Source organism: Neodiprion virginianus, chromosome 3 (assembly GCF_021901495.1).
Source record: "Neodiprion virginianus isolate iyNeoVirg1 chromosome 3, iyNeoVirg1.1, whole genome shotgun sequence".
Taxonomy (NCBI): Eukaryota; Metazoa; Arthropoda; class Insecta; order Hymenoptera; family Diprionidae; genus Neodiprion; species Neodiprion virginianus.
This window is the reverse complement of record NC_060879.1, coordinates 3,645,622-3,657,939: the sequence shown is the minus strand read 5'-3', so window position 1 is coordinate 3,657,939 and position 12,318 is coordinate 3,645,622. Positions and strand designations below refer to the sequence as shown.

The 12,318-nt window shown below is 39.4% G+C and overlaps 1 protein-coding gene across 4 annotated transcripts in view; it reads right to left on the bottom strand.

The window, feature by feature from the left end:
- LOC124299901 (octopamine receptor beta-3R-like) overlaps positions 1-7,998 on the bottom strand; it is an 86,474-nt gene extending 78,476 nt beyond the window's left edge. The window contains exons 1-4 of one of the 4 annotated variants that reach the window (XM_046753331.1): positions 7,594-7,998; positions 4,315-5,228; positions 3,211-3,508; positions 2,689-3,104 (exon numbers count right to left, since the gene is read on the bottom strand). In XM_046753331.1, the coding sequence (XP_046609287.1) occupies positions 3,007-3,104; positions 3,211-3,508; positions 4,315-4,941 (1,023 nt within the window). In that variant the 5' untranslated portion in view covers positions 4,942-5,228; positions 7,594-7,998 and the 3' untranslated portion in view covers positions 2,689-3,006. Of the gene's footprint in view, positions 1-2,688; positions 3,105-3,210; positions 3,509-4,314; positions 5,343-7,456; positions 7,483-7,593 lie in introns of those variants that run through there. The other 3 variants (XM_046753329.1, XM_046753328.1, XM_046753330.1) reach the window with 3 other exon arrangements.
- Between the last annotated feature and the right edge of the window lie 4,320 nt (positions 7,999-12,318).

Genomic DNA, 12,318 nt, shown 5'->3' with positions numbered 1-12,318 from the left:
GGGAAAAGCGGGGTGAAAGCTTTTCGATAAATAAATCTTTGCTGCCAGAAGATGGCCTGGCGGAAAGGAGCAAAATCAGCGGGAAACTGGTGAAGAAAAAGCGAACGAGGATTCCCGGCTTAATCAGTCAGACCAAATTCGAAAACCAATGATTTACTAAGTCGGGATTTTAATTCACTCTTGGCTGCAACGTGAATATAGTTCAGACACTGATCTCCGATGTTCACGCAGCCTGCCTTATTGTAGCCTTATTTCACGTTGAAGGGTGTGTGCGGAGGATGAGCGGATACACGTCACATATTCGAATTGTCAGCCATATTATTCTAGACTTTTAACGAGAGGCTGGTCACTTAGGCAATCATTGAACCATCTCATCCGAAGTCAGACAGAGAATCGCTAGAAGTCGCTAGAAATCGCTCGAATCGCGTGAATTCCTGATTTTCTTGGGATTTCTCAAAATGTACAGGAAATCATGGGAAATCACTGGGAATCACTCATCCACTTTCCAACCAAGCAAGCATTCGTCTCCCGTTGTAAGTGAAAAAAGTTTAAGTATTCGTGAAAATGTTTATAAGAGAATAGAAAAATTATTCCAATTTCTTTAATAACCTGTGTTATTGATTGAATACCCATTTATCCCTGGTCGTAATTTAATTATTGTTAATTTATAATAATGAATCAATGTTCATTTCTTGACAGTTTCAAAATCAATGATTTCTGAGATGTCACTCGTAATCGTCGGAATCAGCAGAAATCACACGCGAAATCGCATGTAATATCATTGATTCGGAAATCACGGAAATCACAGTCGAAACAAGAAGAAATCGATTCCTTTTAGAAATCGTTGACTCACCGAATTTGCGAGCGAGCAGCCCCTCGACTTTTAATATCGTTTTATAACCGTTAGGAACGATTTTCTTTTCAGGAAAGTCGCTCAACAAATCTCCTCGAGGCTTCTAATATTCTGAATCTCATTCTAAGTGTACTCAACGCGTCAGGACTTCGCTTCTTGTAAGTTGAATTGGCTTGAAGTTATTTCACATTACCGTAATTGATTTCAACGGACTTTTCTCGTATTGTTACAATCGTGACGATGATTTAACTAACTTGATCTGATTTCAGGTGGACTTTGCGTAACTTTGGGTAAATATGCCGAAGCTGAAGTTACTTAATAAATTCAATTCTGACCTCGAATGGATTTTAACGCCGTTACGTGACGCGAAGCGAAATCAGGTGACATCTCGCAAAGTTTAAACCTTTTTGCAACCACTTTCTGGGACTAAACACACGGAGCCACTCTACTCTCAGTATTCCCAAAACGTGTGCGAAGCTCATTTAGATAGCAGGACGGTGCACGAAAGTCGCATTTATAAGCTAAATAAAAAGTGAAATACGAGTCCGGCTGTCCCGGTATGGCTTTAAAAAATATATTTACAACTTTTGGTCCGTTCTCATTTTTATTCTTGTTATATTCACCGACCGAGGTTACACCCCGAATTAATCGAGCGTCTTTCCTTAGATCGTGAGTCTTGAATATCTTCACGGACTCAAAGTTGAGGCAATCATTCGAGATTAATAATAACTTTGTCTCAGCAGTCGGGGTGAATGAAATTTGAAACGAAACACGAACCGAACTTATTCACTCAATTGAACGAAATTAGACTACGCGGGAATTTGTCTCGGGTTCGTTCTGTAATTTTCTACAAATCATATTACGTAGGTATAATTGTCTCTGCTATTTTGAGTTCCTACGCAAACTTGAGGACAATTGGTCTACGCATAAAAAAAAAAAATAATTCAGAAGCGTGTCGTCGTGTGAAACATACAAGCTTTCGACAAGTACATTACGCGCAGCCAAGTCGTTGGAAATTCAGCGGTGAATTCAATCCTGGAACTTGACAAACCTTCCAGCTTTATCTGTGAAGCCACGGTTTGCAACGAACAGCTAGCATGAATTAGACACTCCATTCATAACCGCATTCATTCACATCCTCGACGCTTCTTAAGCCGGTAGAACATCTGAGAGATCGGAACTTGAGCCAACGACGCGATGACTATAATTATCACGATGCGAATCTTGTTCCAAAGATTTATGGGAAAACGGTTGCAGCGCGAAACTTCGCGTCGCGCTCTACGCTTGAGGAAAACTGTATGGAATAGTCTTTAGGGGCGATTGCTTGTAAAATTGAAATATTTATTCATGAAACGATACGAGGTCTGTTTTTATTTGCATCGGAGATGGGACGACACCGAAGGCGCTCCAGACATCAACGTTTTATAGTTACGTCATCGAATAGGCACGCAAAAAGATACCTGTCCGCACGCGAAACTCGTCGAACGCACTAATCGCAATAGTTGCAGGATCGTTTTTCGAAAATATCGATGAATTTGTTCGATCAATTAAATCCAAAATACCAAAGCTTTCGTTAGCCAAAGTTTCGAACAAATCACGAAACGAAGACCGCATGGACCCCTGACAGTTAAAATGAGAAAACTATCGAGGAAGAAAGGAACCCGAGCCTCGTTGAGTCCCTGATGCATTCACTATCTATGGAAATGGCGTAATTCTTCACTCGATGAATATAAATTGACGGTTGATCGTTAAAGATCCCTCGAGAAAATAGGTGAGAGGATGAAATCGCTACTGCAGTATTCATTTATTCATTCATTCAATGCAAACATCGTTTGTACAAATTTTTTCAATGTCCTTATAGTCCTCACACCTAACGCAAAACTTGTCCTTCAGACCGAACGTTTCGGCATATAATCGGTGGTAAGAAAACTTCAAGAGCGGTACATTGATCAATTTGTCACTTTCACCCATTCCAAGTGGAAGACGAAGACTGAAGACGTTTCGTCTTCGTTCCAAGGCCGGCTATTTCCTCAATGTATTCCTTCTGTCAATCTCAATTCCAGAAGTTATCCACTCTGGAGCAGATGTCGCATAGAAAGGACACTCCGAGGCATTGACGAAACTGTTGAAATCCATCCGTCGATTTTTAATTCTCATTGTCTAACAACTCCGAGCCTGGTGTGATTAAATTTCCAACATCCACACGGAGTTTCGCATCGTGAAAGCTCTGAATCCTTAGCACGTGCGAAAGCTTGAAAACGAATTTGCGAGTCGATTTGAGACTGGATGTAATAACACGAGACTGAAAGGAGAACGGCGGCCATTCAGAGTCTGCAGTAAATTGTTCGATTACTCACCATTGATGGCGTTCAGTTCGGTCGGTGCTCTGCATTGTGCCGTGTGCAAAGCAAGCTCCCCGGTGTCGGCAGCTGCCTGTAGCAAAAGCTGCTGATGATGATGGTGTCTGGTTGATGATCTGTGCTGATGCACGCTATTTAGAACGATGTTGCTCGATGTGCGGCTCAGTGCCTTTCTCTGGCGAACCGCCTCCTTGTAAATTCTGCAGTACATCACGATCATCACGAGGCCTGGTATCCAGAACGAGACGCAGGAGCTTATTACCGCGTAAGCTCGGTTTACGACCAGCGCGCAGACCTGGAAAATTTAATATGTTCCTGTATCATGCCTCGATTCAACGCACAGCCGTTTTGTTTCGTTTCACAGAATCGAGTCCTATTCAACACCCCTCGGCAGGATGATTGGATTCGTGCTGATAATCATTTGCCAGTGCATGGCAGGTATAAATTTTCAACTTCACGCACACTCTTCGCCTGATAAACACGAAGCCGGATCGACCCCCGCTTGTCCAATTGATTGGACGGAATGAAAACATATTCTCGTACACTGACATATTATTCGTTGATCACTTTTCATTGAACGTTTCAACCGTCGCTTGTGTTTCATGATATCGAATAAACCCATCACTCATTTTATGGAACATTTTTTGCACGAACGGGGTAAACGATCTGCAAATTTCAATTTACTTGGAAAATTTTCATATCGCAATCAGTCGCCGAATAATATTGAAAATCCAAATATCGCAGGAATTTTCCTATTTAAGACATAAAATATTCGGCTAATTATATGTATTGAACATTCGGTAATGAGAATTTCATTTCAAACCAACATGCGATTTATACCTGAACATGAAACATCAAACAAATGATGATGAAATTGCATAAATTCAGGAGGCCCTCAAAAAAAGGTAACATAATTTGCTTAAAAAAGGCGGATTTACCGTGAACTAAATTTCCCACGATGTAACATTTCGAGCAAAACGACCCGTCGAAACGTTTTTCAAACTTGGCCAGCACTTATCGTCCCTCTCATAATCGATGATGTAAAATTTTCAACGCAAAATTTCTACCCAGGTTGATAAAAATAAAAGTCGCCAAGCTTACCTCGGGGTTTTTGAGCATGAACTCGAGATGTTCCTCGGTCGTGTACCAGCCCATGAAAATGGGTATGAAGCTGATAAGAGCCGGTAGGATCCAGGCGGATCCCAGCATGCAGGAGACGGTCCCTTGCCTCATTATAACGGTGTACTCGAGGGGACTGACGATGGCGTAATACCTGTCGACGCTGATGCAGCATAGGTGGAGAATCGAGGCGGTCGAGAAGTAAACGTCGAGGGATGACCATACGTCGCACATAAATCTACCAAACAGCCACCTACCCCCGGAAAGCTCAACGGAGGCGTTGAAAGTCATCGCGCAAATTGCGACGAGGAGATCGGCGGCCGCGAGACTGACGACGTAACAGTTCGTCACAACTCTCAGACGACGGTGTCGTCGTACACTCGCTATAACAAGAGCGTTTCCCAGCACCGCGGTTGTTATTATCGTACCCATTAATATACCCTTTACAGCAACCACTAACGCGTTAACGTTCTCCGGTAGGTTTTCCACCGTTGGATTACCTTCCGGTGACGACGTTACGTTCGACGTTGCGTTTACGGTTATCGAACTCGAATCATCCCTGCTAGGTAGCGTCGTCGTTCCCGATGATGCCATCACATTTATCATCATTTATTTGGACCTGTATTTTTTTCCCATTATCCTTTATTTTTCAACCTTTTCACGAATTATATCAACCCTCTCTTTATTCAAACCCACATTGTTATTATCGTTATACTTCAAGCACGCGGTGATTTATTTCATTTCACGTCACTCTTTTTTTTCTATTTTACACAACAATTTCAGCAATTTATTCTTGTAGGTTTAATTCGCCTCGTTGTCTCTGTAATCTATCGGAAGTTGAAGTTTTTCATAGAAATTGTCCGTTACTTTCTCATTTCTCTATTATCAGTTTCATGCTGGAAACAAATATGCATCAGAAAAGTCTGAACTAGGTCATCGGAGGAAAAACGAACAGTTGGGTTGAGTTCGGTACGGAGGATGTGGAATGGATTTTGTTATTTGAGCTCGAGCTGCGATTGATGAAAGAAGGAGGTGCATAGATGTAAATAAGTGCATTTGTGCGGCGCAACGAGAGAGGCGAGTCGGTTGATCACTGAAAATGTTTAGAGGAAACGTAACAACACCCGGGGCATTACAATTAAGACTGCAGGTGGGAACCTTCCGATTTCCGAGGCGTTGGTTAAATCTAGGACAACACCTCGCCTAGCTTCGCATTCCCGGCTATGTGAACTCTGTGAACGAAATTGCTAGGACGTCGTTCCTCGTCTTAACGAGAATTATCAACATTGCGACAGACTCCGTGAGAGAATTTCCGAGTCTGTCAAATAATTAATTAAATATAAACGTTGTTTAAGTCACTCGCGACATTGGTCCGACTTGCATTCTCTTACCGTTCCACTCTCATTTTTATTCATTTTTCCGATTTTCATAGAAGAAAATTGTGTCCCATTATCGCGACCAAATTTCCATCAGCAAAAATTTGTCAAAATTCTTATCAATAATAATATTATGGGAAATTATACATCGCGATAATACCGTAATTTATATTTTAATTTTGACAGTGCCTACGTTATGTTCTTTCCTAATCATCTTTGAATTTCACATTCCAGAACTGTTTCTTGGGTTACACTTGTTGGATTCAGACTGTGAATACGAAAAATTGTACACAACCGTTCGTTTGACGTTTCCAATGTTTCACGAGAATCATTCTTCCTAAAAACAAAAAAATCAAAAAAACAGAAAAAGAAATATAACTGCAGCATTTAACTTCGTCCAAGTTGTGTGACAGGGGGAGAAGTTCCACTGGGAAATTAGACGTGGAATTAAAAATTCCCACGTGTAGTTACAGGCCTAATTCATGTTTATAAAGTACGCCTAAGCTGCGTTTGAACGTGGTCGGAAATGTTGGAGAAAAATATTAAAACCAGAATTGTGTCACAACTGCTGTAAATTTTGTAACAGCTTGTTCGCAACGCGGACGTAACGCTGTAAAAAGTACGAAAAAAAACAAAAAAACTTTCTTATTTGATATTCCGTCGAGCTTATTTGTGTTATGATAACACTAAAATTAACGGTAAACGCGAACTGCCAACTTCAACAGCTACCGCTGAAGAACGAACTTGCTTCTAAAACTTTAGTTTCCGTTCCGGAAACGCTGAGATTGCATGAAATAACCGTTTCGCGTTGTCTAGATGGAGGTAAAATTCACATGAAAACAAGATCCGCTGTCGAAACGGATTCATCGGATTGTCCATCATGTCGTCATTTCAGTTGAAATAGAACATAATTTATAGTCGATTCGACTTTTTGCGTTGACATCGATTTTTTGGACAGTGTCAAACGACTTTGGAAAAAGCTTCTAAATTTTTTACACAAGTGAAGTTTTGGCGGTGTTTTTTTTTTAAATTTTCATTCTATTTTTTACTTATCCAAATCAAAAACTCTTGAAGTGGCGATTGAGGTAACGGATAATCTCAGTTGTTGGTAGTGCTAAGGATGGTCGCCAGATGTCGCTGAGAGCGCAACGCTCTCGCAACATGAAAAGTTGAGAACTATAACTGTGAGCCTGGGTGACTTGGGCATTCCAGATAACTCTCATTTGAACTGCAACATGTTTCGGAGTAACTATAGATTTGGACACGTTATCATTGAATCATTTCGGGTTCGCATGACGTCTCAGAATTGGGATTCATATAGTAAAAGAAAATTTTCTACATAGGTTATATTTTAAAATATCATTTGATATCATTGTTGAAATAGTCCTCAATTTCACACATTTCAATACGAAGATTGATTTAATTTAAACTGTAAATTCGAGAAAATCAGCCCGGGAAACAGTTGTAATTACAATGCCAAGTTACTGGATTTTCCACAATTCAATTAAGACGCTTAATTTGATCACTTCCAATGACTTTGTACGCAATTGAGAGAAATTATTGTTTGAGCTACAGGCTCGGATGTTAATGAAAAATGATGTGTTCGTACGGTTGTATAAAGTATAGAACAGCATCGCGAATACACGATCTGTGTGAGTGAAAATATTCCTTCAAATTTCGCCGCTATTTTATACTTTATATAAACTGCAGAAACTACGAGGTTCGACATTTCGAAGCGAAGTAATTACTTTCGGAACATTTGCAGTTAGATGGACTGATTAATTCGTCAACATCCCATCACCCGACTCGTTGCACTTTGCATTTGAAAAGAAAAGAAAAACAAAAAAAAAAAAAAATAATCCAATTACATCGGCACTCTTTTTACCTTCTCGTAAGTTATCCAGTAATATACTTGTATGTATTTCCTAAAAATGTCGGTGTCACAAAATTAAAACATCGACGGGGGTTTTATTTCGATAGTGTTATTCCCTATTTCTTATATTTATTTATTTTGCTTTCTTCCGCTCTACTTCCGGTAGTCGTTGTATACACCGATCGCTATTTTGGCGCCGAATCAAGGCGGTTTTTACCACCGTCACTAGGCGCTATTGCCGGCGGTTCGAACCTCGCCACTCTCGATTCTCGCGGACATATCGAGTCCGGTTGAATTCGTGGTCCGACCCGGGGGACGATTTTCATAGTTTGCGCATCGTCGCTGCAACGGCAATGAGCTTCCGGAAGCTCGGAAGGCCGTCTTTAACCGCGCGCTCGCGATTGCTTGGCTGCGGCGGATCGGGGCGAACTGTCGGCTCGCCTCGCTCTTCGCCGTTGGCTGCACGGCCTCCAGGTGGCTGCGCCACCCGACGGAAAACAACCCCCGAAACGCGCCGGGCGCGCAAGGGTTGAAATATGCGTCTCTCGTGCACCCACAGCTTCAAGATTCGCTGAAACCGCGACAGAAATATTACGTGAATGCATTTTTTGGCTTTTCTATCAAAATCGATTTCGAATCTCAACTATTATGACACGGGATGCACTTGACCTCGGCCTATTTTTTTTATTGGTAATATTTGAATAGTCCCGTTTCAAGCGAAATCTGTTACTTCCACTAAAGCAGGTTTCTATTTTTTTTTTTTACATTTCGAACTATTGCAAACAAAAAAAATTTGAACAATTTTCTTGATGATGTTTAAATCGAAATTTTAGTTTGAGTACTGGGCAGTCTTCCGAAAAATTATTTTAAAGATGTAGAGAAATATTTTCATAACAAAGTATTGAAAGCATTTTAAGAAATTTTCACATCTCCGTATTGGTGACCGATAGACCCCCTGTGACAGTTATGTTATTCCTAGGAGGTATGACAGTAAAGATTTAAGAAACGCGTATTGTGTACAAAATTTCTTCAAGAGTACTAATTATTTCATAGCAAATACCAAAATTGTTCAAGTAATTGCTTCAACGAGATTTTGACAGTAAAATTTGACTGAATAAAATATACTTGTTGATATGCTAAATCTTACTTTCGATACTGCAAATTCAATGAAATAATACCTCGATTCCTGGTATCATCAAAATAACGATATTTTACCAGCCTCTGGTAATAGATTCAACTAAATAATTTTTTTTAGTCAGTTTAACAAACATATTCACTAAATTTAGTTTGTAATGCCGAATTGTTTCGTAGAAGGGGTGAATATTGATTTTTTTATTTCTTCTACAAACCAGTTTGTAAAAATTCGTTAGCTACTCCGACGCAAGGTTTTGGTGTATGTTAGTCCTGAAATTTACTTATAGTAACACAATTTCAAATGTTGAATAGTAATAATTAGTCCCAATATATATTCTACCTGATTTGTCGTTCATCAGCCGAAGAATTTCCTGATTATTATACTATTCCGTTCATCATGACATGGAAAAATTATTTACATGACTGAAGAGTCATGATTCTCAAAGCTCTCCTTAATGCTATTTATAGTCTTAGAGCTTATGTCAGATAGTTTGAAACAAAAGTACAACTTTATGTTGTGTCAGATGGTCTTTGCAGGTAGTATTTCATACTGAAATACATTACCAAGTACACGCAGTTGCAATTCAAAACTTCCCAGTTCTCTAAACTGTTATAAATGAGGGCTAGACATAAGGGGACGTTGGCCTGAAATTTTATTTATCTCACCCATATTTGCTTATATTAAAATGTAAAAACTTGTAATGGAATTGCGAAATTGTAACTTCAGCAAAGTATTATTTTGCACACAAAGTTAGATGAAAAATATCTACGACTGTTTTAGAAATGAGGCAATGGACTCGAAATTTCACTAATTCACAATAATTTTGTGTCCATTTCATTTCAACTTGATTTCTCAGTATCGTAGCATCGCGGTGACGTAACCAAAAACATTTTTCAATTAATTTCACACAAACTGATTCCAAAATCGTCAATAAAATTTTAATTAGCAGTGTAGTGAGAATTTGTCGAAGGAAAGAAATCTGCAAATTTTCCAGTCTGCAGTGGATCTTGGGAATCTGCAGAATCACGCCATACTATTGGCCAATAATTTGCAATCTGGACGGTATATCTTGTGTCTTCGTAATCGGTCCAGAATTATGCGCGTGGAATTAGCTACAGAAGGAGAGTTCTCGACACAGATTGCGACACTGACATTTTAATGACAGTTCGTTGATACAAAAACCTGTTTATAGAATGTTGGAGGCCGCGAGATATCCCTTTCCGAGAATTCTTCAGGATTCGATATCCTTTGCAAGCCTCTCCCAGTCCCACAGTTTCCAGAAGGTCCTTCGATCGTGAGTCAAATTCGAGAAGGCTTTCCCATCCCTTCGATGACCAGTGAACATGACGGGAAAGTGATAAGTCGAGAGACTTGCAACGAATATGAACCCTAAACACATTTTCGAAAAAGGTTATCCCTCAACCTCGAACATCGTAGAAAAAGGTTTGTGTCTTGGGAAAGTGTCGGTAAGATATCGGTATAGGAATCTGTGTCCTTCTTTATCTACCCTGAATTGTGGAACGATATTTTTTACTCTCTCGAGTCGAATCTGTTATAGTATACTTGAAGTGAGTGGTTGCTTTCTTGCTTTTTCATTTTACGACGTACCTGTGGAATGATTGCGAGCGGATATTTTTCTGGAAAGCTCGCGAAAGATGAAAGCGAAGGATTTGGTCAAATACCTTGGGATATCCCGTATGTTATCTGCAGAGTATATGTATTTCTTTTTCAGGCAAATCAACGTGGCTTTCAACGCTTCGCCAAACTGTTTCAAAGGTTCTTGCCCCGCGTTACGTATGATTGGAACCTTCTCTTAGGAAGATATACAAAATGTCGACTTTAACTAGCTCCTTCGATCCTGAAAGCGATGTGAGTTTTTCCCCGAGAATTTTTGCAATTTACCTCTATCCGTATTTAGGAACAACGTAAATATGATAATGAATTTTATCATAATTCGACATGTTGAAAAAAACTCATCTAATTTCACCACACGTGGTGCCAAATCTGGTGTAAAAAGTGTTTCTATTTTATTCAAAGAAACCATTTAAGTTAATAAATTTCCTGCAAATCACCCGAACTTTTTATTTCTCACTTTTATTCAGAATGCTGTGAACCAATATTGTTTTTCTTTTTTTTTTCTCAATACAAAATTAAATTCATAGTCACTGCAAATTCATCCACATCATGCAAGTCTACATTCCATACTTGTAATCAAAAAAATTTTTTTTTCAACTTTTCGGATAATTTAATGTTGATTGCAATCACCCATAACATGTAGCATTTGTTGCTATATAGTCCCACTAAACAGTTGAGCGTAACGTACTTTCCAGTAAATCCAACGATATTCAAGCCGATTTCGAAAAAAATTTTCTAGTATAATGAAAACAAATGAAATTTTGCCTAGTTTAATTTTCTACGTATTGGACTTTCTACATTAACATTTTTCTGTAATTCGACGTGTTACATTTCGATATTTGATACAAGATTGTAGATTTTTCGTGCGTCCTTAAAATTTCGATATTGTCACCCTTCCATTTTCCGACTTCTAAACTTTTGCCGTGTCTCCAATGGAACCACCGACCTGGAAAATAGAACATACAAAAAATATGTATCCACTGAGCAATAATTCGTTCGCAGACGGCGGTAATATGACTTCTCGGAATTATATCGTTACTGGTGCAATTCAGTTTTCGCTACTCTGGTTCCCTGAATTCGCTGATTGCCTGTACAATAGATCTGGGCCCTTATATTTTCTTGCTCAGCTACATTACCTAACTACCGTTTAATTAGGACCAGGGAACCGTTTCCAACGCAAGCGCCAAAACGCAACATTGCTATATTTATATAGAGCCAGCTATATCGTCGGTGCCAATTGCCTTCGTCATTGGGAATGAGTGTTAGTACGGTTGGTTGTATACTTGTATGGTAAGAGAAGGTCACAGGAATCGATATCAGACATACGACTATTCTAGTGTACGGTGTGTCCTTGAACTTGGTGATTGTATGTGCGTTGGTGTGTAAATGTGTGTACGAAATGGAGAAGAAAAATCCAAAGAGAGAAAAAAAAAAAATTAAGATGAAAGAACGAAAAGAAAAGTTGAACCACAGCGAAACAAAAAGTAATCGAGGTATAATGTGACGCCTTTCGATCTACGCTTCAATAAATTTTGCTCTTTGTCACAAAATGTCAAGTGAGAAATCAGAAGCGATGTAGTATCCCACATGCTTTCTTCGATTTGACCCAATGTGTCGAGTTCAAAACGCGGAGCGTTAATATCTTATCTGAAACTTCTTATGCGTGTAACGTATGTGAAACAAAACTGTATTTCAAAAAAACCCAAAACCGTGAGGTCCACTCAAAGCTTCGTACGGTCTTCAAGCGTTTGATTTATCGGTATATACGCAGGCTGTTATTTCAATTAACGATGAATTGCTCTTTGTTTTGCACCTTTGCAATTTTTCTGTGAGATATCACGATGCGTGAAGAGAGCTTTTTATCCGCCATAGTAACACGAACGTTGAGCTTTGTGAGAAGAATAACCGACCGTCGGTAACACGTATGATGAAAATTCGGTTTTCCCGACTTGCTCGGTTGGTAAGTT